The sequence below is a fragment of the Mandrillus leucophaeus genome, unplaced genomic scaffold (genome assembly GCF_000951045.1).
Source record: "Mandrillus leucophaeus isolate KB7577 unplaced genomic scaffold, Mleu.le_1.0 Scaffold1377, whole genome shotgun sequence".
NCBI lineage: Eukaryota > Metazoa > Chordata > Mammalia > Primates > Cercopithecidae > Mandrillus > Mandrillus leucophaeus.
In genome coordinates this window covers 348,517-374,876 of record NW_012101340.1, presented here as the reverse complement: position 1 = coordinate 374,876, position 26,360 = coordinate 348,517, and the positions used below count along the sequence as shown (strand labels likewise).

At 36.7% G+C, this 26,360-nt stretch overlaps 1 protein-coding gene across 1 annotated transcript in view; it reads left to right on the top strand.

The window, feature by feature from the left end:
- SESTD1 (SEC14 and spectrin domains 1) overlaps positions 1-24,805 on the top strand; it is a 164,762-nt gene extending 139,957 nt beyond the window's left edge. Inside the window, exons 11-18 of the mRNA XM_011973441.1 lie at positions 7,661-7,855; positions 8,370-8,484; positions 10,291-10,450; positions 16,498-16,579; positions 17,299-17,421; positions 18,847-19,038; positions 21,597-21,718; positions 24,078-24,805. Coding sequence (XP_011828831.1) covers positions 7,661-7,855; positions 8,370-8,484; positions 10,291-10,450; positions 16,498-16,579; positions 17,299-17,421; positions 18,847-19,038; positions 21,597-21,718; positions 24,078-24,207 — 1,119 coding nt within the window. The 3' untranslated portion in view covers positions 24,208-24,805. The remainder of the gene's footprint in view (positions 1-7,660; positions 7,856-8,369; positions 8,485-10,290; positions 10,451-16,497; positions 16,580-17,298; positions 17,422-18,846; positions 19,039-21,596; positions 21,719-24,077) is intronic.
- Positions 24,806-26,360: the final 1,555 nt, after the last annotated feature.

Sequence of the window (26,360 nt, the reverse complement as noted above, 5' to 3'; positions counted from 1 at the left end):
TAGAAGGTTGTTTTTGGTTTTGTCTGTAATGCAGTTTAATTATATTTTTATAGAAGCACGATTTGCATGAAATTTTAAAGCTACAGTGACAGAAAAAAGAGTGATAGTACAAAAACAGAGCTTTCATCTGTAGTCTCTGTGACAGAAACTTCTGTTTTGAAGTCCCCCCACCCCCATTTTATTGGGAGTATATACTACGATTAAATGCCTGAGAGTGATAGCAGAATTGCTGCATTAAACACAACTGATGGAGAGTAAGTCCAGAGGGTGCAGAATATTTTTCCATTCTCTGAGCATTTAGGGGTCCCTTTTGTATTTGTGAAAGGAGTAATCAGACAAATCACAGGTATAAAATTGGGAAATAAGTAGATTCTTAAGCAGATTATAGATAATAATTGTTCAAGATAATTTAAAATTTAACAACTTGTTATGTGAAAGAAGCTGGTGTTCATTAAGCTCCTGCTCTGTTATAGTTAATTCTTCATTACTGAGAAAGAGATGGTGCAGTTTGTGGACTGGGTAGCTCACCTCCTTCTCCCCAAGGTCATATTACTTTGGTAATTTAAAATAGATTAAATAAAAAATTGGAAAAATAAAATTTGAATCAATTCATTCCCTTCTCCTTAGGTTATTTGTCTTAAAAAAGTTGGTTAAAATGTTAAACTCTGGACCCAGGTGAGCATTAAGTACCATCTGAACATTAATTTCTGCAGCGTTTCTTCTTACCTCTAATTATGTTGGATAGTATTAGGAAATACCCATTTTTAACTAAACAAGATTAAAGAATAAGTAATATGATTTGCTTGGGAATAAATTTGAATGAGTAAATCTCATCTTTACTAGAATTTACAGTATCTGATACTTATTTTTCTTGTAAATATATTCCATTTTGCTTAGTTTCCTCATATTGCTTTCTTTATAATATTCTGTAAATCAGGAATAACAATTACTGGTATTGGCAGAAAATCTACATACTATACCCTAAAGTAGTTGTAATCTACCTGAAGGAATAATAAGAGATATTACAAGATTTGGAATTGTCTAAAGGCACTATACGTATATTCCTTGGAATTTTTCTAATTAGTTCTTGTAAAAAACTTGAAAATGAAATCTGATAATTGAAAATCGATTTATTTTATGCGTTTCACAGGTTCCAACATAATGGTTCTTGCTTTTATACTAAAATAATCATATTACAAACCCTGTTCCTGAGGATATAATCTTTTAATTCTCTTGGTACTTTTAAAATAACTTAATGTTTTGAGTTTTTTTTAAACGTGGATTGTGATTTATTTGAACCTGATAGACTGTTTTAGAACATGTTACTATAGTTAGAGTCTACAATTTTGTTCCTCTCTTTAGTTCCTAAAAACTGTATTTACTCCAGAACATTCTAGACTTCACCTAAGGGGATTTAGTTATGAAAGTATCCCAAAAGTTCTTTTTAGGAAGGGCACATGACACATGAGGATCCTAAAGACAGGATATATCTATATTGTATTATTGTTTTAAATGCCAAGATGAATAATTATAAATTGGGTTGTATACATACTGTACTGTACTCTTAAGTTTACTAAAAGAATTCAAAAGCAAATTTTATATTGCATATAGTATGGATGAAGTTGCAGATAATATACATAGAAATTGCTATGTTCAGATGTTGGTTTTGTGTTTTTAATATATTTATAAGGTTTTCAAAATCAGCTTAAAGAAACATCTCTTAAGGGTGGTCCTTGCCATGTGCTTAAGCTTACTTATAATATGGAACCAATATATAAAACTTTTGAATTGCAAAATACCTTATAGATTATTCTGATGTCCTCATCTTATTTTATAGATGAACAAACTGGGAAGCTACATTTTTTGCTCAATGAATAGTTGAACTATGGTTAAAACACAGATCTCTTGATACCCAGGGGGGATCCTTTCTCTGGCTCTCTCTTAGAGAAAGCTACTAAATTTCACAGAGATGCATAAGCTACAGTATTTTTTCATTCTTATACTTTTAATACTTAGAACTGTACATATACATTGACATCTGCATTTATAGACATAACCTAAAGAAAAGAAACATTGATGGCTATCAGAGATTTTATTTCCTTAAATCACGTGTGATATTTGGGTTTTGTTTCAGAATTGGGAGGTAGGGACAGATTGAATGGATGGGAGTGTATGTGAAATAGAATTAGCCATGAATTGATCATTATTGAAGCTGGATGGGAAGGAGTTCATTATACTGTTCTTCCCACTTTTGAAGTATTTTGAAAAGCAGGTTGTACGTTTTAGCCAATAGGTGGCACTGCATTGTCACCTTGAGAATACGTTGGTTGATGCTGGATGAATATTTTAGCTTATGATGTTTAAGATATTCTAATATTTTATTAAAAACTTTCTTTTCTCTCTGTAACTAAGAGTTAACAGATTAAAGCATTCTTGGAATTGTTCAAGTCTTGTGAAATTATAATGACTAATTTCTGGCATTGACAGCTATTAACGGTAGAATTTGAGAAAACTTTTAACATACAATTTTGCATTACCAGCTCAATGTCATATATTAAATTTTAGAGTCCGTATAAAAGCACAATGCAGAAATAAAGCTAAAAACCTCAAATTTGTTAGGATGTTGAGTTTCAATAAATAGAAAAATGAAATTTCTGCCAACATGTAGTTCTAGTTCAAGGGTTGGTAATTAGAAGTTAACTTGGTTTTTTTAATACAATGCACACACACAAAAATAAGGTACATGAAAATGGTTATAGTAACTGGCAATAAATTTAAAAGTAGTTTAGTTCAATAATCTAATTTTATGTTTTGGGTTGAAGGAAGTGTGTGGTAGGAATAGCGTGTGTGGTAGGAAAAGTGTGTGTGATAGGAACATGGAGGAGCATAAATATCTGAAACTGCTTGAGAGTTTTGTCACTGTCACACCGTGTCATAGTGCTGACTTCTGGACTACAAAGAAACCACTTTCTCTGGTGTATTATGCATAATAGTAAGCAGCAGAACAGGTCTACCTGGTGAATCAAGACTCATTTCTCCTAATGTATAGTCTGAGTATAATCACTTTTTTAACCCGAGTGGGCAGGGTTTCCTTCCGCCTACGTATGGATTCCCATTTCATGGTATAAAGTATAAATACCCATCATTTCACCACGTATGCATCACTGCCAATATGATTGCAGTGTTAATCCTGACTGCTCGTGTCCTAAATGTGATCCTTCAAGCTCTTTTCTTACTTACCATCTCAATCCAAATCCCAAATATTGGTGTCGTCTTTTTATTTTGCTATAAAATAATCGTTTTCTACACAGTTAAATATACATAAGAGACAGACCAAAGAATGGCTGTAAGTGAACAAAATACACCTAAGGTTCTAGGGAATCTACATTCCTGCTTTTTTTTTGTTTTTTTTTGGGTTTTTTTGGTGTTTTTTTGTTGTTGTTTTGTTTGTTTGCTTTTTGTTTTTGAGACGGAGTCTAGCTCTGTCACCAACCTGTAGTACAGTGGTGCTATCTCAGCTCGCTGCAACCTCTGTCTCCCAGGTGCAAGTGATTCTCCTGTCTCAGCCTCCTGAGTAGCTGGGATTACAGGCATGCACCACCACGCCCAGCTAATTTTTGTATTTTTAGTAGAGACGGGGCTTCACCCTGTTGGCCAGGATGGTCTGCATCTCCTGACCTCGTGATCTACCCACCTTGACCTCCCAAAGTACTGGGATTACAGGCATGAGCCATTGTGCCCGGCCATACATTGCCCTGTTTTTTAGGAAGAAACATTTGGATGAATTTTAAATATATGCAAATGTATCCGCCAGATTTTTTTCCTCTCCACATCCCAGAGAGAATTACTATTTCTTTATTTCAACCTCAATCAGTAATATCAGTGTCTCTAATTTCAGGTATTAATTTCTTGAGATGTACTGGTCCTCATAATGTATTTACATCCCTGGTCAGGTTGCTAGAGCCTATATTTTACAAATTCAAACCAGGAAATAATTAGCTTCACAGTGGTGGTTCTTAAACCTTGATGGGCGTAAGAGTCATCAGAGATGCTTGCTAAAATATATGTTCCAGGGCCTAACTCCCAGATACTGATTTAGTAAGTCAAGGGTGAAGCTTAGGCATTTTTAATAAACACCCCAAGTGGTCTAATGCTGGTAGCTCTGGAAAGTGCTATTCTGGGACTCTAATCCTTTACTACTTTTCTCAGAATCGTTGCTATTACTTCTTCAAAGAGTTAAGCCTATTTCTTTAGAGCATTTAATGATCTGGAAGTACTATGAATAAGGTATTGAAATCCTTTTGTATTTTAGAGCATGACAGTGATAATTTTCTCAGGTAATGTTTTCTACTTTAATATAGTCTCTATTAACCATTATAAACTATGTAGTTTAAAAATATTCTATGCATATTATTGAGTTAAATCCAAACAATAACCGATAAACAAGGTAAGACAGATATTATCATCACCATTGGATACAGGAGGATTTCTCTTCCTTAGCACACTCTTGACACTTTGGGCCAGATAAATCTCTGTGGTAAGGGCTGCCCTGCACATTGTAGGGCATTCTGCAGCATCACTGGCCTCTGCTTACTAGATGCAGTAGCATCCTTGCTCCTCAGTTGTAATAACCCAAAATGTTTCCAGACACTGCCACATGTTCCTTGAGTGACAAGTTTACCCTCTGTTGCCTACTTAATGTAATGTCAGTAAATCTACAGTGATTAATATGTTTTACACATTCAATCAGTGCATGTTAATTGAGCACATACTATGTGTCATGTGTTGTTCTAGGCTTTTGTGATATAGTACTGTCTTACTATAAGGAATTTACATTCAGGTTGGGGAGTGGAGAGCAATATAGGTGTAGATTTTAGGAAAGGCCTGAGGAGATGACATTTAATCAGAAACCTTGAAATGATGTCAAGAAGTAATCCAAACAGGGCAATTCAGATAGAGGACACAGCAGTAGAAATACCCTAGCACAGGAACATGATTGAGGAGCAGCAAGAATGTTGATGTGGCTAGAGTACAGGGAGCAAAGGAGAGTCACAGAAGATAAAGTTTTAGAGGAAGTCAGGGGCCAAAACATGTAATATCTTTTTAGCCCATGAAAAGAAACTTGAAATTTATTTTAAATGTTATGTGAAGTTATTTGAAACTTTTGGACAGATAATTAATTTATGTTTTAAGCAAATCACTGGCTATCGTGTAGAAAATAGGGAACAGAGACTAGCAGTGAAAATGGAAGGCAGGAGGCTGATAGATGGAGGCAGTAGAAGTAATGAGAATTGATAGAAGTTGATGAGGTTGAACCAGCAAGACTTGCTGATGAAAGAATCAGGCTTTTGGCCTTAGCAACTGCTAAGGCAGGGAGGACTGTGAGAGGAACAGGTTGGGAGGATAGTGAATAAGTGTCTTTGGCAGCAGGTTAGATTTTAGATATCTGTTAGTTATCCAAATGAAGGTGGCTAATGGGCAGTTGGGTATCAGTATCTGGGGTTCATGGGAGGGGTCAAGGTTGATGATTAATTTGGTAATTCTTAGCCTATAGATATATTTAGAGCCTATATTAACTTGGTAGTTCTTAGCCTATAGATATATTTAAAGCCTATATTAATTTGGTAATTCTTAGCCTATAGATCTGTTTAAAGGCATGGGACTAGGTGAAGTCATCCAAACCCAGTGAGAAGAAAAGAGAGTCTCTGGAAAACTGAGCCTTGGGTCAGCCTAAACTTTAAGTGCAGAAAGACGGAGGAGAGCCAGCAAAGAAGGGTAAAAGGAGCTGTTGTGTCTCAGAAAACAAGAGAAGAGGCCATTTAAAGGAGGAGGAAGTGCTTACTTGTGCCAAATGCAGCTGTTTGTTGAGAGGCTCAATAAATAAAGACTGAGAATTGACCATTGGATTTGTGGCAAGATGGAATTTTTTGGTGAATTTGACAGTTGGTTTCAGAAGGGTGGGAAGAACAAAATCCTGATTGGAATGGATTAAAAAAGAATGAAAAATGAGAAAAGAGTGAATACAGAGAACTCCTTTAAGAAAAGGTTTTTTTAAAAAAAAAAAAAAAACAGGTTTAATTTCAGCATAGTAAAATGCACAAATCTTAAATGCGTCTTTTATTGTTTAATATATTATAGCTTTTTTATGTGCTAGTGGAAATAATCCAGTTGAGACAGAAGAACTGATGGAAGAGAGAGAAATAACTGTGAGAGCAAAGCTTTGTGTAGGCAACAGAGATAGTCTGTAATGCACAAGTGGAGTGGTTGGCCTTAGAAGAAGAGATAGACTGCTCACTATTACAGCACTGAGGGCAGAGCATAGGGCTGTAGAATGGAGGGTTGGGGATTTGTTGGTGGGAAGGTGAAAGAGTTTTCCGATTACTTCCCTGTGAATTAAGATCTTTGGCTGAGAATGAAGAGGTGAAAAGGGGATTGGAGACTGATAGTGAAAAAAACATAAATGATCATGAGAATGAGAAAGTGAATTTACTAGAGAAACATAAATGGATTGCCAAAGACTCATTTGAGATTATTTAGTCATAACTTTAAAAAGAGATATGTCGTTCCTTTGTAGTTTATAAGTGTGATGATGGGTGCTCACACTCATGTGAGATGTGTCTCCCTCTAAGCCTTGTAACAACATCAGCACATTACCCTTCTGATGTGAGGGGGAAAAAAAGAGAGAGAGAACGCTATCCACCTAGTTTTTAATCTACCCATGTTCAGCTTCTGTGGTACAGGCACACATTAGGCAGAGAAAACAGATCTCAGGTTTCAACAGGTGATTCTGATGGAAGAACAGAAAGCCAGGCATGGGCATGGGTTATATGCTGGGAGGTGGTTATAGCCTTTGATCGAGGATGGAAGTGAGGACAGAGGTTCTCATGTGCTGGACATTAGAGAGGTCAATAGATAGGTGGATTCCATAGGGTTGCAGGTGTGAGCCTACAAACAGAGGTGAGTGGGAGAGTCAATGGTGGTCAGAAAATGGGTTTCATGAAATTGAGATTTCCGGAGCTGCATAGTAGTATATGACGACAAGTTTTTATGGCCAGTGGAGGAGGTAGCTCAGTTGCGGTGAGGACAAGTTAGTTGGAGGTGAGGGAGGGAGTCAAGGAACTGGAGGTTCATGATGGTGGTGGGTGCCTATGTGGTGGAAGTCACTAAGAAGGCTTGTGCTGAGAGGAAGGCAGTGACCTTTGCTAAACCCTTCTGTGGATGAGGGAGTGCAACAGAGAAAGCTGACAAGATGTAATCTAACAGCATACACTTCAAAGGGGATGTGGTTTTTTGAAAGAAGAAGGAAAAGAAATGGTCTGCAAGTAGTGAAGAACGAGGCAGCCATCAAACCCACCTTCAGGCTTGCAGTATGTCAGACATGGAAACAGTAGTCAGTTGAGAAGGCTGCAGGGGTAACTGAGGGCAGACAGGTTTCACTTAGAGCAAGGAAGAGAAGGGAACTTTTAGAGGCCAAGGATTGAGTTCCAGGGATCACAGTTAGGATTTGAGGATTAGGAACTTCCCACCCTCAATTTTAATAATTTTTGCCTTAGGAAAAAAAAATCATGTATTACTTAGTTTATCTGGAGAACTTGTAAAAGGTAATCTCTACCAGAAACTAATTTGAGCCTTAATTTACTTTGTAACATCTTGATTACAGGAATGGTTTGCAGTGTATGTGGAACTTAATCAGCAAATTGCAGCACTCTTGAATGCTGGCGATGAGGAAGATCTTGTGGAACTAAAGTCACTGCAGCAACAACTTAGTGATGTTTGTTATCGACAGGCCAGTCAGCTGGAATTTAGGCAAAATCTCTTACAAGCAGCTCTTGAATTTCATGGTGTTGCCCAAGATGTAAGTGTCTACTCTGATTCTTTTCTTTTCTTCAAATTATCTGAACACTTACCTATGCATAATTTTTTTCAGGTTTGCATGCCTCCTAAATTATTTTTCTGAACCAATAAAATGATTTACTGGTGGGGGTAATGAGATAAAATTCTTTGATTTTTTAAAAACAAGTATTTTTTTAAGTCATTCTGCATGCAATTCAACCTTTTATTATCTAACTAGAGTGTTCCAGTCTAGTAGAATATTTTATTTTGACTCTTTCTCAGTGTTTATGCTTTATAACGTAGATGGAAATGGAAGTCTGCTGACCTGGTTGTACTTCTTTGTCTTCCTGGTGCATGCATCTGTGTGTTCTATCTTCCAGATAACGCGTATTCTAATGATTTGTCCTTGTCTTGTAACAGTGTAGTCTTTTCAAGTGTAATTGTGATAACCTCGTTAGATATAAACCTCGTTAATCATTAAACACTTTAGATGCTGATTACATCAGGGTTATCTCTTTGGTGTCCCTCTGCTTTAGTTGTCTCAGCAGTTGGATGGCTTATTAGGGATGTTGTGCGTAGATGTAGCACCAGCTGATGGAGCATCGATTCAGCAAACTTTAAAACTGCTTGAAGAGAAGCTGAAAAGTGTTGGTAAGCAGATTTTAAAAATGCTGAAACATAAGGTTTTTTTTTTTTTTGAATATCATTACCATGGTTAGACAATTAAGTCAACTTACACTGAACTAAATATTATTATTTTCAGGAAGCAGAGAAAAATAGTATAAAAAAGTGTTATTCCCTTGAGGGGTTATAATTTATGCTGAAAATTTTATTTTTCATAGTCACTCCTCCCTTCCCTGGGCATTTACCCTTGCCTGTTTACCCAGCTATATCTACAGGTGCTATGTCTTGCATATACTATGAACAATTATTTGTAGTGCATGCATAAACTGTAATTAGCTGTGAAGTGTTCTGTGGTAAACCCTGTATGCCCCAAATTGTGTTTTATGCAATGATTTTTGTTGTTGCTTTATCCTAACCTTGTGAAAAAATGGTTGGTTTGGTTTTTTGGTTCTTGTCTCACCAAACTGGGAATATTGCCAGATTACCCACTCTCAAAGGAGTGGGGTCCATTTACATTAAGGGGTCCAGTTACATTAAGCTAGTTCTATCGTTTGACATCAAGGCCTTTAAAACTTTCTACAGCAGGAAGCACAGTGAACTTTCCTAAAAGGTCAGGATGTGAAAATGGGAAGGTGGGGAGTCGTATCAAGGGGGATAAAAGGGGAAATGGCAATGGAAGAGAGGAAACAGGAACTTAAGGCAGAGAACTAGTAAAATGTGGTTGCACATGACTAAATCAAATTAATTATTGAAAACCGCCTTTGGGAATTGGTTTGAAAAATCACGCTTGTACTGGACATTTTGCTTGCTTACAGCCTTTATTTTATTTTATTTTTATTTTTATTTTTATTTTTATTTTTTTTAGATGGAGTCTTGCTCTGTTGCCCAGGCTGGAGTGCAGTGGTGCCATCTTGGCTCACTGCAAGCTCTGCCTCCCAGGTTCAAGCGATTCTTCTGCTCAGCTTTCTAAGTAGCTGGGATTACAGGCACCTGCCACCACGCCCGGCTAATTTTTATATTGGTAGTTTTAGTAGAGATGGGGTTTTGCCATGTTGGCCAGGCTGGTCTCAAGCTCCTGACCTCAGGTGATCTGCCCATCTCAGCCTCCCAAAGTGCTGGGATTACAGGCGTGAGCTACCGCGCCCAGCCAGCCTTTGTTATTTTAACAGATGATATGCATAATACATATTTAGTATTTAATATGACAAATGAATTTTATTTTAAAATATTAGAAGTTTTCTTGAGCCACAGTCTTTGTTTAAAAAAAAAAAAGTTCCTTTACACATGTAATTTGGAGAATTGTAAATATACCCTAATTGTTGCTTCCTATGGTATAGAAGCTAGACTGTACCTTTAGTCACAATGTTCAACATCCTTTGACATTGATAATACATTGCTGAAGTGTCTTAAAATTTTGCAAGGCTTATGCACTTTTTTAAACAACATATTTGCCTTGTTCTCCTATAAGTTGGACAGCATAAAAGCAGGAAGAAAAAATAGAAAATTGTTTTCTATTAGAAATAGAAATTTTCGTACTTTTCTTCTGCCTTCATTTTTTAAAAGTAATTATTGTCTATGGAAACCCATGTTTTCAAAATTCCTTTTAAGGAGAGAATTTGGCATGAGAGAGAGCTCCAGTTTGAGTCACATTTAAAGGGTTTTATTGCTTGAAATGTTCATAGGATGGAGTCTTGGGATTGCATCCCAAGATGGTTTACTGTGCAAAGCTCCTATACTTGGGATCCAGGTACAATATCTGATGAGACGATTTGTTTGAGGGAGGGAAAGCACCTTAGTTGTGTAAGAGATTAAATCTAGCAACTTTTGTTTTAGATGTGGGATTGCAAGGTTTGCGTGAAAAAGGTCAAGGTCTCCTGGATCAGATCTCCAATCAGGCATCCTGGGCCTATGGAAAGGATGTAACCATTGAAAATAAAGAAAATGTGGACCACATACAAGGAGTGATGGAAGATATGCAGCTTAGAAAACAAAGGCAAAGTTTGACTATTAATGTTAATTTTTACTAAAGTAACAATATTAATTAAAATAAAAAGTTATATAACATATTTTATATACAGACAAAACGTTCTTAACTGTTATAGAGAAGACATACAGTAGGTTTTTGGTGAATGTAATAATTACTGTGTATAATTTTACTAACAAATAGTAATAATTTATTCAATTACTAGGTACCATTTCCTTTTTACTGCGTTGTAAAAATTTCAGTTATACTCAACTACTTCATATTCCATATCCCCAATGTAGTCTATGACTCTGTTCTGCTTTAAAAAAACTTTGTGAAGAATAATTCTGCTTTTTAAATTTCATTTAGTTTAGAGTTGCCATTAAACTTGTCATCTCCATTGATCTGTTTCTTCATCTAAACTTACAGAATGTCACACATTCATTGTTCTCATATTTGCTGTAGTAGGATTGAACAATGGACTAGTGATGTTTAGTTTCATTTTCTATAAAACCAGGAATTTAAAAGATTATTTGAAAATTCAGTTTGCAATAGCAACTACAAAGTATTGCAAAGTAAAGGATTAAAATTGTCTATGAAATATATACAATCTAGCATGGTTATATGAAATGTTTGCACACTTAAAAATTTTATGATCATCAACAAAACTTCACAGAAAGCTTCCTTCTACATCACAGAGAAAACAGTCATGAGGCAGAAATTTCTTCCCTCATATCTGCAAACTTGCTTTATTCTCACACCACAGAGGATGACAGAGCTGTCCTTTTCTCAAAGCTGAGCTTCCAGTTAGGCTCTGATTCTGATCACCCTCCTGACTCCTAACTCCATCAAATCCCATTCTCTACTCTGCTTCCTGTCTTTCATTTAAATGCTTAAATTTCTCCTATTTTAAAAATAATAGTCACACACATGGGTGTGTCTTCCTCTTCAACTCTTTGTCTTTTAGCATTAGAGCTCTTTTTCCTCACAGCTAAGTCATTTGGATAGGTTTACAGTACATTCATACTACTTACCCACTACCTCCAATTTATTTTCAACCCTTTTCAGTCTGACTTCTACCCTCACTGTTTGACTCAACATTGCTCTTACCAGCATTACCAACATAATAAATGCTGGATCTTACTTAAAATTCAGAGAATACTTACAGTCCTGACTTGCTTAACTGTGATTAGAGTTAGGCACAAGTGACTTTTCTTTCATTTCGTCTTTCTTGAAAACACATTTATGATCCTTCTCTGTTTCTTCTTGGTTTTTGTCACTGATTTGTTGGCCACTAGCTCAAGTTACCACTTCCAGAGTTTGTTCTGAGGCCAGATTCCCTTCTTTGTATGTTCTCCCTGGACCTTCTCACTACTTGAATTACTTTCTTTAATAGATCATAGTTTAGTAGTTACAGCTCTTACCAAGACCCTCTCCCGTGCTATAGACCCATAATTCCAGTTGCCTACTTAGTGTCGCCTATGGAATGCCCTGTGTACTGCTGAAATCTAGTGTATTAGTCCATTCTTGCATTGCTATAAAGAACTACCTGAGACTGGGTAATTTTTAAAGAAAAGAGGCTTAATGGGCTCACAGTCCCACAGGCTGTACAGGAAGCATGGCTGGGGAAACCTCAGGAAACCTCCAATCATGATGGAAGGGGAAGGGGAAGCAGACACATCTTACTTGGATGGAGAAAGAGGAAGAGAGTGAAGGGGTAGGTGCTGCACACTTTTAAACAACCAGATCTCATGAGAACTCACTTACATTAAAACAGCAAGGGAGATATATGCCCCCATGATCCAGTCATCTCCCACCAGGCCCGTTGTATTAGTCTGTTCTCACGCCGCTGTAAGCATATATCCAAGACAGGGGAATTTATAAAGGGAAGAAGTTTAATTGACTTACAGCTTTGCAGGGCTGGAGAGGTCCCAGGAAACAGAATCATGGTGGAAGGAAAAGCAAACACATCCTTCTTCACATGGCAGCAGCAAGGAGAGGTGCAGAGTGAAGAAGGGGAAAGCACCTTATAAAACAATTAGATCTCATGAGAACTCACCATCATGAGAACAGGATGGAGGTAACTGCTGCTATGATTCAATTACCCTCCGCTGGGTCCCTCCCACAACATGTGGAGATTATGGGAACTACAATTCAAGGCGAGATTTGGATGGGGACACAGCTGAACCATATCGCCCCTCCTCCAAATTTGGGGATTACAATTCAACATGAGATTTGAGTGAGGACACAAATCCAAACCATATTATTCTACCCCTGGCTCCTCCCAAATCTGATGTCCTTCTCGCATTGCAAAATAAAGTCATCCGTTCTCAACCAGTCCCCCAAGTCTTAATGCATTTCAGCATTAACTCAAAAGTCCACAGTCCATAGTCTCATCTGAGACAAGGTTAGTCCTGTCCAACTATGAGCCTCCAAAATCAAACACAAATTAGTTACTTCAAAGATACAACAGAGTTACAGATACTGAGTAAATATACCCATCCCAAGAGGGAGAATTTGGCCAAAACAAAGGGGCTACAGGCCCCATGCAAGTCTGAAACCCAGCAGGGGAAATCTTAAAGCCCCAGAATAATCTCCTTTGATTCCATGTCTCACATTCAGACCACACTGATACAAGAGGTGAGATCCTAAGGCCTTGAGCATCTCCACCCTGTATCTCTGCAGGGTACAGCCCTCTTGGCTGCCTTCACAGGCTGGCATAGAGTGCCTACAGCTTTTCCAGCTGCATAATGCAAGCTGTCAGTGGATTTGCCATTCTGGGGTCTCACAGCTCCACTTGACAGTGTCCCAGGGAACTCTGTTTGGGAGCTCCAACCTCACATTTCCCCTCCACACTGTCCTAGTAGAGGTTCTCCATGAGGCAGCAGCCTTCTACCTGGACATCCAGGGATTTCTGTACATCCTCTGAAATCTAACCAGGAGCTCCCAAGCCTCAACTTTTGCCCTCTGTGCACCCACAGGCTTAATACCATGTGGAAGCCGCCAAGGCTTACAGCTTGCACCCTCTCTGGAGCAGTGGCCTGAGTTGTATCTGGGGTCCTTTTAGCCGTGCCTGGAGCTGGAATGGCTGGGACACAAGGAGCATTGTCCCAAGATTGTGCAGGGCAGCAGGGCCCTGGGCCTGGCTGCAAAACCATTCTTCCCTCTTAGGCATCGAGGCCTGTGATGGGAGGGGCTACCGCAGAGGCTTCTGAAATGCCTTCGAGGCATGTTTGCCATTGTGTTGGTTATAAACATTGAGCAACTCTTTACTTATGCGAATTTCTGCAGCCAGCTTGAATTTCTCCCCAGAAAGTGGGGTTTTCTTTTCTACCACATGGCTAGGCTGCAAATTTTCTAAACTTTTTATGCTCTTCTTCTCTTTTAAATATAAGTTCCAGTCTCACATCGTCTTTTTGCTCACAAATACAAACCTAGGCTGCTAGAAGCAGCCAGGTGAAGTCTTGAACATTTTACTGCTTAGAAGTTTCTCCCACTCTGTACTGTAAATCACCTCTCTCAAGTTCAAAGTTCCACGTGTCACTAGAGCAGGGGCACAATTCTGCCAGTCTCTCTGCTAAAGCATAGCAAGAGTGACCTTTGCCTCAGTTCCCAATAAGTTCCTCATCTCCATCTGAGACCTTCTCAGGCTGGACTTCACTGTGTGTGTCACTATAAGCATTTTGGTCACAACAATTAACAAGTCTCTAGGAAATTCCAAACTTTCCCTCATCTTCCTGTCTTCTTGTGAACTCTCCAAGCTATGCCAGTCTCTGCCTATTGCTAAGTTCCATCACTGCTTACACATTTTCAGGTATCTTTATAACAGTGCCCCACTCCCAGTACCAGTTTTTGGTATTAGTCTGCTCTCGCACTGCTATAAAAAACTATCTGAGACTGGGGAATTTCTGAAGACAATAGATTTAATTGGCTCAAGGTTCTGTGGGCTGTACAGGAAGCATGGCTGGGGACGCCTCAGGAAACTTTCAATCATGGTGGGAGAATGAAGGGGAAGCAGACATGTCTTACACAGCTGGAGGAGGAAGAGAGTGAAGGGGACAGTGCCACATACTTTTAACCAACCAGATCTTGTGAGATCTGACTTACACAAGGACATCAAGGGGGAAATCTGCCCCCGTGATCTAATCACATCCCACCAGGTTCCTCCTCCAATATTGGGATTACACTTTGATATTAGATTTGGGTGGGGACACAAATCCAAAACCCAAATCCAAGCCAGAACACCTAGTATGTCCAGACTGGAATCATTTTCCTCTAAACTTGCCCTCCTTTTTTCCTCTTTTTGTCCTCTAAACTTGCCCTCCTTTTTTAATTTCCTACCTAAGTTAAAGTTACCATCAGCTACCAAACTTGGGATTTATCCTAAAATCCTTCATCTTTCTCATCCCTTATCAAATGTCCAGGTTCTGCTGTCTCTGAATCTCAAACATTTCTGGTCAAGATCTTAAACCCTTATCTGCCTCTGGCCTGGCTACTCCAGCTTTTTGTATATAAGAGTAATCTTCATAAAGTACGGCAATTGTGTAAAACTTCCTTCAGTGACTTCCTGTTTGCTCAGATGGAGTTAGTCTTCTTGGAATAATGTAGGAGACCCTTCATAATCCAATCTTGCATAATTTTATCTTCTATAACATTCCCATAAAATCACACAGTTTTTATCTCCCTGAAAGCATCATGCTGTTTCATGCATCCATGACTAAGAATACTTCTTTCCTCATTTTCTGCTCAGTGAATTCCTACTTACTCTTCAAGACTCAGGGATACTTACTTTAGGAAGCCTTTTCGGACTTCTAAGGCAAGTTAGTCACGTGCTCCTCCCTACTCTTATAAAACATTTTAAATAGCTTTATAATAGTACTTATTACATCTCTGCAAATGGGAGCATCTTGATAGTAGAGACCATATCTTATATTTTCCCCAGCACACATTAATACCTGAATACAGTATGTGTATGATACCATCTTCATCATTAAAATGGCCTACATTGTTTTTTAGTTTCATATTTAAAAAATAAGTATCACTTCCCTTCAATCCATTGTGGAATTACTTTAACCAAGCTGAATTTTAATGTCATATTACAGCTTTTATTGAGAGCTGCTTTTTTTTTTTTTTTTTAAAAAAGCCTTGTGATACCTACTTCTATATTGTTATTAAACTTTCTTTAAGGACATCAAGTACAGTAGAGCACAGTCACTGGTAACTTGTTATAGGCATTTGAGACTGCAGTGGGAGTCCTCCATCCCACCTGCAGTACACAGAATTGCATGGAAATGAAGGAACCAGAGTTAAGTTAGGTTAAGTTGCCTTAAAAACTTAAATGGTTATATTATCCAAACAGACCACAGCAAGATTAAAAAATAATTTGAATTGTGTTTCTCTACACCCAGAGGTCAGTAGGGTTTTTTTTGTTTTGTTTTTTTAAGCCCTCCATCTAGTTGTTTCTAAGAATGTAGATGGAAGGTTTAAAAATATATATATATATATTATTTTAGGTACTATAATATAATGAAAAGCATTAATTTTTAGAAGTTTCTTTAGCTGGGCATAGTGGTGCACACCTGTAGTCTCAGCTGCTTGGGAGGCTGAAATGTGAGGATCATTTAAGCTCAGGAGTTTGAGGTTGTAGTGAGCTATGATGGTGCCACTGCACTCCAGTCTAGGTGCTTGAGTGAGACCTTGTCTTAAAAAAATATCATCCTATATTTGAGAAACATTACACTTTTATCCTTGAAACTTGTTTGATGCTAAACAGCAATGGAGATTTTTGGGGTTTTAGTGTACTGTTGTCCTTACATTTTGCTTTAATATTTTGCAGAATCCGTGCTATCCTTAAGAGGGTTTGTCATTGAGTATCATTTGGATATTTTGACGTTTTGATGTAACATTGATATAAATATCCCTAAAATTCTTACAAATCAATACAAAATAGTTGGATTCTCCATTGTGTAGGACTAAGTATTTTAGTGTACTATAAAACACACATGCCAAATGATGATGTTACAATAGTAATCAATAAAACAGAAATGATGAGTTAAATTTATGTTTGGGTTCATTAGATGTGAAGACATGGTAGATGTGCGAAGGTTAAAGATGCTTCAGATGGTGCAGTTGTTTAAATGTGAAGAAGACGCTGCTCAGGTAAGGACCAGCCAGCTATATTATGTGGTTAGCTTTTCTTAGAAGATTGATTTAATCTTAACTACAAACAAAAGTGTACTTTTCATGGTCCTAAAAAGTAAATTCTTGAAGTCAGGTTCTAGTTTATCCTATTGAAGAATACACTTTAGTATTTCCAGCTAGTTTATTGATCTCATTTAACTTAATCTTCTCAATGAAATCCTCTATTGAGCTAGAGATTGGGATTATTTATTATTGTTGATTAGGTTGTCAGTTACATCCAGGATAAAATCTGGTGGAGCACATTGCATTTTGCTCTCTTGCATCTGCAAGAGAAATTTCAACACCAGATAAACAATTTGATATATTTTGTTGTTATCATTAGAGAACATCATTTCAGTTTGATTTAGAGAAAATTTTTGGTTTTATATAGTAACACAAATCTATAATGCAATCTTGATGGATCTATATACAGAAATACATGATCTTTTATTATGTGATATTAACTTTAAAAGATGCTTTTCTTTAGTATGTCTTGCCTTCAGATTTAAAAAATTTTGAGGAGTAGGAGAGGTAATTAATTCATGTAGCTTATCATTGAATGAAATAAGCTTTTAAGACTTTAGGTTATAATTAATGGATTCATTAATCACATGATAGTAATCACTGTATAAATGACATTTTGATACAATAAGTAAAGAGTTCTGAATCCAGCTTCATTGTTATGTCTTTTTGTTTAGGCAGTAGAATGGCTAAGTGAACTTCTGGATGCTCTGCTTAAGACTCACATCAGATTGGGCGATGATGCTCAAGAAACGAAAGTTTTGCTGGAAAAGCATAGAAAATTTGTTGATGTTGCACAGGTGCAAAACTGGTTATCTTCCTTTTCCACAAGCTCAGTGTTTGAATAGCTTTCTGCATGATTATAATGTAACTTTACCCTCCAAGTACAAGAAGGTTAGTTTTGTTATTCCAGAAGTATCACAGAATTAAGAAAGTGTCAGCTGGTGCATCAAAACTAGCCTGCATAAACTTGAGAGGGTTTATGTTTCCCTGAATACATGTTCTGCATGATCCCTCTGATTTATGCTATATATTGTGGCATTTTTTAGGCAATCCAGCTGTTGATTCACAGAAGTTAATATGAAATGGATGTTAATATCAGTAAATAAGAAACCTCACTTTCTGCATCTCACTAGTGTTAGCATAATAATACAGAACTTTTTTGTGGTGAAAAGTATCTTTCTTTTTTTTTTTTTTTTTTTTAAAGACAGACTCTTCCTCTGTTGCCCAGGCTGGAGTGCAGTGATGTAATCTCAGCTCACTGCAACCTCTGCCTCCCAGGTTCAAGCGATTCTCATGCCTCAGCCGCCTGAGTAGCTGGGATTATAGGCACCGGCCACCACGCCTGGCTAGTTTTTGTATTTTTAGTAGAGATGGGGTTTCACCTTGTTGGCCAGGCTGGTCTTGAACTCCTGACCTCAAGTGATCCACCCACCTCGGCCTCCCAAAGTGCTGGGATTACAGGTGTGAGCTACGGCGCCAAGCCAATAAGTATCTTATTTTCCCTGATAATGAGTTCACATTGTAACAGGTGTAGTTTCCTATATGGAATATGAAGTGCCTAATTTCACCTTCTTTTGAAAGTAGTTTTGATTAATTCATAAGCAGACATTCTTTCTGGCCAGTGAAATTTGGCGGATTGTGATGGGGGAAACAGAATGAAGTGGGGAAGCCTAACAGAAAGAGACTTTTTTTCTAATTAAAAATTTTAAAACAATTTATTTTTTTGAGACAAGGCCTTGCTCTGTCACCTACGATATAATGTGGTAGCACAATGATAGTTCTCTGCATCCTCCAACTCCCGGGTTCAAGTGATCCTCCTGCCTCAGCCTCCGAGGTAGCTGGGACTATAGGCAAGTGTGGCCAAACTCAACCAATTTTTTTTTTTTTCATTTTTTGGGGGCAGGATCTTGCTATGTGGGCCAAGCTGGTCTTGAACTCCTAGGTTCAAGCGATCCTCCCACCTCAGCCTCCCAAAGTGCTGGGATTACAGGCATGAGCCACTGTGCCTGGCCAAGAAACTTATTATAAACTAACCAAAAATATTGCTTCCCCTTTATTATTTATACACACAGATAATTTGTAGTAATAAGTGCCACTAGATTTATTCAGTATTGATTTCTAGTAGTGTCACTTAATTGTAAGGACAGTCTTCCTGCACACTTTCCTCATCCTTCTCTTAAGAATTCTTTTTTTATAATTTTATGTTTCCTTTTCTTTTTTAGAGCACTTATGACTATGGCAGACAGTTGCTACAGGCCACAGTGGTGTTATGCCAGTCTTTGCGTTGCACTTCTCGGTCATCTGGGGATACACTTCCTCGATTGAACAGAGTATGGAAACAATTTACAATAGCATCTGAAGAGAGAGTACATAGGTTGGAAATGGCTATTGCATTTCACTCAAATGCTGAAAAGGTTTGCTTTTTTTTTTTAAATGATATTCTCAGTGGTATTTATTATATGTGTTTAAAGTATGTTAATTTTAGTAATGTAACTATATGACTGATCTATTTTTCAATATTTATATTAGTTCCATTGTTACAGTTTGCTTAGATATAATATATTGCCTTAGAGAGTTCAAATTAAATTCTTGATTCTTACCAGTGCTGGAGAGCTGTGATTAAAGAAATCTAGAACCACGTGGTAGTCTTCTCTTTACACTTGTCTCCTCACCAAGCCTGGTGTCCAGAATATGCCCTCTGTTCTTTAGAGTATCATGAGTTCAATCTCTTTCGTTATGCCTGGAAGGGAAACTTTTTGCTTTGGCAACTGCTATTAATTGTCACACATTTTTTAAAAGGCACCTTGTGATTTTATAAAGTAGGAACATTAAAAAAATAAGGACAAAAGTAAAATGCTTTTTTATATGGGTTCTTTAAAGATTCATTCTAGAATTTATTATTCAGTGAATTAAGGTCATTAATTCCAGAAACAAAAAATAAAATATGCAGGGTTATTTGGACACATTTTCAATAGAACTTTTTTCTTACTCTTTGTAGTAGGAATTTATTGTACCCAAGCCTTACATATCCATTCTGAAAAGGAACTTTATTATGTAGTTAATTTTGTTTTGATCTCTTACAATAAAAGTTTATACATAGGGAATGTTCAATACACTTTAAGATATTAGCAAACCTAACTTGATCCGTAGAACAGATGTTGCAAGGAACCTCAGGAATTAAACAGTTTCTGAGTTATGAAGTACATCTGTTGGGAAGTGTCCGTAGTTAACTCATTCTCAGCTCGTCATTGAACTCCATAGATCAGTGTTTGATGAACATGGGCCTAATAAATAGAAGTATACAAAATGGTGTAACTTGTTTACTGATTGTTTCAATGAGAATTTTTTATTATTATGAAGTATACTGTTAACATAGAAAACATACAGACCACAAGTATTCTGTGCAGTGAGATGTCACAAAGTGAACACACCTGTGTAATCAGTTTACCGTTCAAAAAAACATTACCAGCATCCAGAAGCTCCCCTCCGTTCCTGTAGTCACAGTACTGCTCCCCCCACCACCTCACTGTCAAAGGGTGACCATTGGCCCAATGTGTAGCACCACTGATAACTTTTTTTTTTTTCAAGACGGAGTCTCACTCTGTCACCCAGGCTGGAGTGCAGTGGCACGATCTCGGCTCACTGCAAGCTCAGCCTCCCAGGTTCACGCCATTCTGCTGCCTCAGCCTCCCGAGTAACTGGGACTACAGGCGCCCACCACCACACCTAGCTAATTTTTTTAATTTTTTAGTAGAGACGGGATTTCACTGTGTTAGACAGAATGGTCTCGATCTCCTGACCTTGTAATTCACCCGCCTCGGCCTCCCGAAGTGCGGGGATTACAGGCATGAGCCACCGTGCCTGGCCCACTGATGACTTTTTAGGATACTACTTTTAACTACCTTTTTATGAGGTCATATAAGAATGAATAGAGTTGAAAGGTTTTTTTGAATACAAAGTTGTTTCCATTTTCTGTTACCTAGCCTTTATCTTGCTTGTAGTAAATTTGATTTAAATTTGATTTACTTAGGTTGTACAAACTTAAGTAAAACCCTTTATCAGATATTACTTTCCTCTTGACTGTATTCTATTTTATACCATTAAGCATAAATATAAATAACCACAACTATAAGCAAATTGTCTAGTATAATGATTAGAAAAATATCTGAATTAAATCTTGAGTTTTAAAATACAAAAATGTCTGTTTATGAGTAATGCTGAAGTAAACATGATTGAATTCCCTAAAGTGTAATGCAAAGAAAAGTTGTAAAAATGAATACTTCTTTTTCTTCTCTGTCTCTCAAATTTTGCAGTTCTTTCTTGTGGTTTAATTTAAATAGTAATGGTTAGGGTGAAGTGAAGAACAGTATCTCATCAAGGACTATAGAGATTCCCATATTTGAATTATAACCTAATCATTTTACGGCAGTTAACTCAAGCCAGCAGATCACTTGTTAAATATTATCATCGAGCTAAGTTGTCACATCAGTTATATATTTGTACTCTGTGTTGTTTTTTATTCATATAATTTTTCATTTGTAATGTCTGTGTGCCTTTTGAGAACAGTCTATACCTCCTTCACCTTCCAGGCTGCTAAATAAACATAGAGTAAACTATTCAATAAATGGCTACTTAATAAATGAAAAAATACTTCTTAAGGATAGGTTGAACTTATTTTCCAAATAGTAGTCTAGCATTTTCTTTCTTGGAAATCACCATATTATTAGTAGGAATTATGTATTTCATTTTGTTGTTTGAATTTCTTGAAGAATTTTGCCAATAATAGACCAATCTTACATAGTGGTATACCTGAAGATGCTAAGAACAAGAAAATGCCTTATAATCTACCACATTTGTATGAGCTTGATTCCATTTCTCTCTTTTCTGTCTCTCTTTTTTTTTTTTTTGGATCCTCTGAAACTGCAGACCTTTCTGTGTCTCTTAATTGATGTTGCTCTTTTATTTGCTGCAGATTTTGCAGGACTGTCCAGAAGAGCCTGAAGCTATTAATGATGAGGAGCAATTTGATGAAATTGAAGCAGTTGGGAAATCACTTTTGGATAGATTAACTGTTCCTGTAGTTTATCCTGATGGGTATGGGGCATGTTCTTATAATTTTATTTTTTATTGATGTGGTCTTAAAGTGAAATCATTAAAAGAGGAAATCTATTCTTTAAAAAGCCAAATAAATTAGGTTTGGTCCACAGCTTTAACTCCTACGATAAATTAGTTTAAAATGAAAAGAAATCCACACCTCTTAGCCAGTAATGGTACTTGCTGACATCAGATGTGTTGCTTCTTGACAGCTTGTTGTAGAATGATCATTGACTAGATTAAGACACTGGGTTCTAGCCTGGGCTATGATGGTAGGGAATAGTGTGACTTGAGGCTTCATTCAGGAAAAGGAAGAGGGGACAAGGGACTAATGGTTAGTGAGTTCATAGTATATGCCAAGTACCAAGTGAAACATTTCACCTTCTTTTGACCAAAGAGGACCAAACCAGTATGATTATTCCTGATTTACAAATGAAGAAACTGAGGCCCAGAGAGATTAAGTAAGGCTCTCAGGATTTCACAGCTTCTAAGTGTTAGAGTAAGGATACAATCTCAGGTCTGTCTGTGTGACTCCAAACCTATTCTCTTTGTACTGTGTTATATGGCGTTCTAATTTCTTTATGTGTGAAGGGATGGGATCCTGATTTTCTTACACCTTTCCATTTCAAATAGTCAGTGATAAAAATATGAAATAATCTGATGCAAAAGAAATGGACCAGGAAAAGAATCAGGAGGAACTTCATCCCTGGTGATTTAGATCTGATTCTTAGTGAAAATAATTTAGAGATAATCCAGAGGATATTTAATTCAAATGATAGAGTAAACAAACCATTAAATAAAAATACAAGTATCTTTAACATTGTGGTATAGTGTGATGGAGTGAGTCTGTGTACTCTGGAGCCAGAGGTCTCAGCTCTACCACCTACTCACTATAACACCTTGGGCAAGCCACTTAACCTTTGTGCCTCAATTACCTAATCTAAAAACAGCCATGTAACACTCCTACCTCCTCAGGTTACGGGGGCGTGGGAATTACCTGAGCAAAATAAATATAAAGTACTTAAAACAGATCTGACACATAATAAGCACTGCTACTACTGTGCTATGATCTTCCAGTGATTATTTGGGATTGATATTGAAAAGATGGCATTTTATTCCCTTGAAAGAATATTATTCATAGTCTATACTTATGTTATCTCAAGCCACACCTAAACTTGAACAATTGGAAGTAGGCTAAAGTCACCTACATCTGCAATAAAAGAGAACAAATTTCAGCTAGTAACCTAGTAACATAATTATAGGTATGTTTCTGGTTGTTCCATTCCAGGATCCCTTACCCTCCCTGATTCCTACATTTCACAACCAGTTGTCACACAATCAGCCTCCTGTTCTACCCATGTCAGCCTAGGAACACCTCTCCCTTTTATGCTTGCTTCAGCTTCTTGTCTGTGTTTCACAGATAGTCCATGTGTCATTTCCTCATCCTTTTAAGATAAAAGAATGTTAGTACTGTATATTCAAAGTTCACATCTACCTTTAACATTTTGGAATTGCTATTTTATTCCACTTTATATTCATATTAAAACTTATTTATATGTCTTTTAGGTATTTTGCTAAATTAAATATTTCCCAAAGTTGTGTGTAATGTTTTCCATAATTATTAATATAATGGTAATCTGTTTATACCATGTATAGTTTGACAGGTTGGACAGATTTGTCTTTTATACCTTCTCCTGGTAAAAGAGATTGATGGTCTCTCTGGATTCACTGCTCGAAGACCTAGGTTCAAATTCTAGTTTTTCCCTGTGCGACTTTGCTTACATCATTTAACTTTCTAGGCTCCACTTTTCTGATCTAAAAAATAAATTAGCGTGATAATTTCTAAGAAATCTTCCAGCTCTAAAAATATTCTGTGACTCTGAATACAGTATCTTTGAGAGTAGAATAAAATTAATGATTTTATCTGTTAATGTACCAATGTCATAACATTATAAAGAATATTTATTTTGCTTGCTAGCTGTATAGACAAGTGGTGTCCCCAGCCAGTAGTACTCAAGTACATGTATAAATTTTGTGTTTGTGTATGCTTCTGGACCCACATATTTCCAGTGTTTCATTGTTTGGTTTGTTGCTACTATCTCATAAGTACACATGATATAACCTTTACACCACCAATGTATTTTTCTCATGTCTTAATGTATTTTATGCCATTTAAAAAAATGTTTTTCCTGCTGAATTTCCTGCTCACAGATAAACGGTATGATCACAGATAAACTGATATTTACACATAGGCTATCTCATGTAGATTTTTTATGGTAAACTTTTGCTTCTATTTGTATTCACTGCGGTTAATGGATTTGTATTAATCTGAGGTTTTTCTGTGTGTTTGGATTTTTAGAACCGAACAATATTTCGGGAGTCCAAGTGACATGGCTTCTACTGCAGAACACATCAGAGACAGGATGAAACTAGTTAATCTCAAAAGGCAGCAACTGAGACATCCTGAAATGGTGACCACAGAGAGCTAATAGCTACCAGCTACCTACAGATTTGCAGTTCATAATCCCGCATGTTGTCAACATACTACAGCATTAGCCACCACACATTAAGATACATTTCACAGCCAAAATAAGTCTCATTTCTTTTCATGACACATTTCTCTTTATATGTTAACACCTTGCTATTACCAAGGCATAATTACTTAACATGCTTCGAGGCTGTAGACTCCCAAGTATCTTAAAAGAAGGAACTATAAACATTGCACTGAAAACTTGCTTTAAAGCTTTACCTGACCTGTCAGTTTGTAGATAAACAACTGATAATAAGCTTTGAATGGTGCTAATAAGAGTAGGAATTTTCTCTATTAAAAAAAAAAAAAAAAGGTTGCCCTTCCTCCACAGGTGATTTAGTAAATTTAGGCAGTAGTTAAACTCTTATTAGTAAATAGTGGTGTCCTCAAAATTTTACTTTGTAATTCTTCAGAATTGATTATTTTTATTGTGTCAATATGGAGAAAACCTTTCAGATCTTTGATATATCATAGTCATTAAAAGACCTTTTCCTATTTGTATTGATAACGTATTAAAAGTTGTTTGTGCTTAATAAAAGACTTCTTTAAACATCTTATTTAATTTAGTAGTTACATCCTATTTCTAAACATGAGTGCCTTATTTAAAAGGGCATTCTTAGGACTGTGAAGATGGTTTAATATTTGTTTTTTCATGGTGGTTGCATGTGTTTTAGACAGGAAATTCATATGTAAGCATGTATATATAATAAATAAGCATGTTTATCATGAAAAATTATTGTGAACAATTTAGATCTTTAAGAACTTATTAATAATGGAATACTATTTCTAATTTTTCTCTTCTTCAACTTGAAAAATATTCTCAAAATTATTAACTACCCTGAAGATACTTTGTCTTTAGGGGAGGAGGGCTGAGGAAGAAGGCATACATAATTACTTCAGTGTAATCCTTTATATCAGAGTAATCTTTCTGGAACTAAAATAGCAATTGTTAATAAAATTTAGTTTCTCATTATAGTCTAAAAGCAAAATAAATTCTTAAGTAGTCCAGTAACAGAACTGTATGACTCCTTTAGAAATAAAATTTATCATGAAATGCTAGTGCTTTTAAGTTTGTATTAAGTTTAAATGGTGAAATGCATATAATTTAAATTTTGTGTATTTTTATTTCAGAAAATTTTTTAAAAGATTAAAAATTATTTTTTAGGCTTGTAGTTGTTACAAAATTATAAACGAGTTGTATACTGGTTCCTTTTTGAGATCTACAAACATGTTCATGTATCCTCCGATGCAAAAAAAAAAAAAAAAACCCTCCCTCTTAACCTGGATTTTCCAACCTTCTTCACTGACAGACTTCTTGGAGAAATCCACATCCAATGCCCCTACATCCTCATCACTCACTACTCGGCACCTTGTAGTCTGGTTTTACATAGTACTCTACTGAAACTTCTTTTGAAAGTCAACAGTGGCCTCCAGTTACCAAACTGAATGGTTTTTTCTCTGTCTGAATCCCTTACCCTTTTCTCTCTGCAACATTTACACCATTGAGCAACCTTTCCTAGACAGTGTCTCCTTCCTTGAAGATGCTATCCTCTGAAATAACTGTGAGTACAGTCGCATAACCCTAATTTAAGATGTGCCTGCTGAACATGTGCTCTCTCAGATCCTGTCCTCAGAATGCTTTTGGCTCTTCTCTAGGTATCTCATCCTTATGGTTTTTATTTTATACCAGTATTCTGGATTACATATCTGGTCCAGAAATCTAGACCTGTACTTCTTTTTAATTGCCTACTTGACATTTCAACCTTGATTAAAGATTTACAATATTTATCACCTTTTCCTTCTGGAACAATTTAGGTTAATGGTGCAGCCTTTTTTCCTAGTCAAACATGCCAGGAAATTCAGGGCAAAGTTCAACTGCTCCCTCTTGTCTTATGTGGTCACTGCTTCTGAGAACATCCAGGAAGTTCTTTCTATACTTGATAATCTTCTCAGTCCTTTGGGGCTTTACTACTATGAGTATGAACTTTTGTGATTATTTATTTCAGTCTTCATGATGGTGCTAGTCACATTCTACAGTTGTTTATGTCTGTACCCACTAAGCTCTTTTGAGGGAAAGAATCTTGTCTTCTTCATTCCCAGTCTTGCTCATGC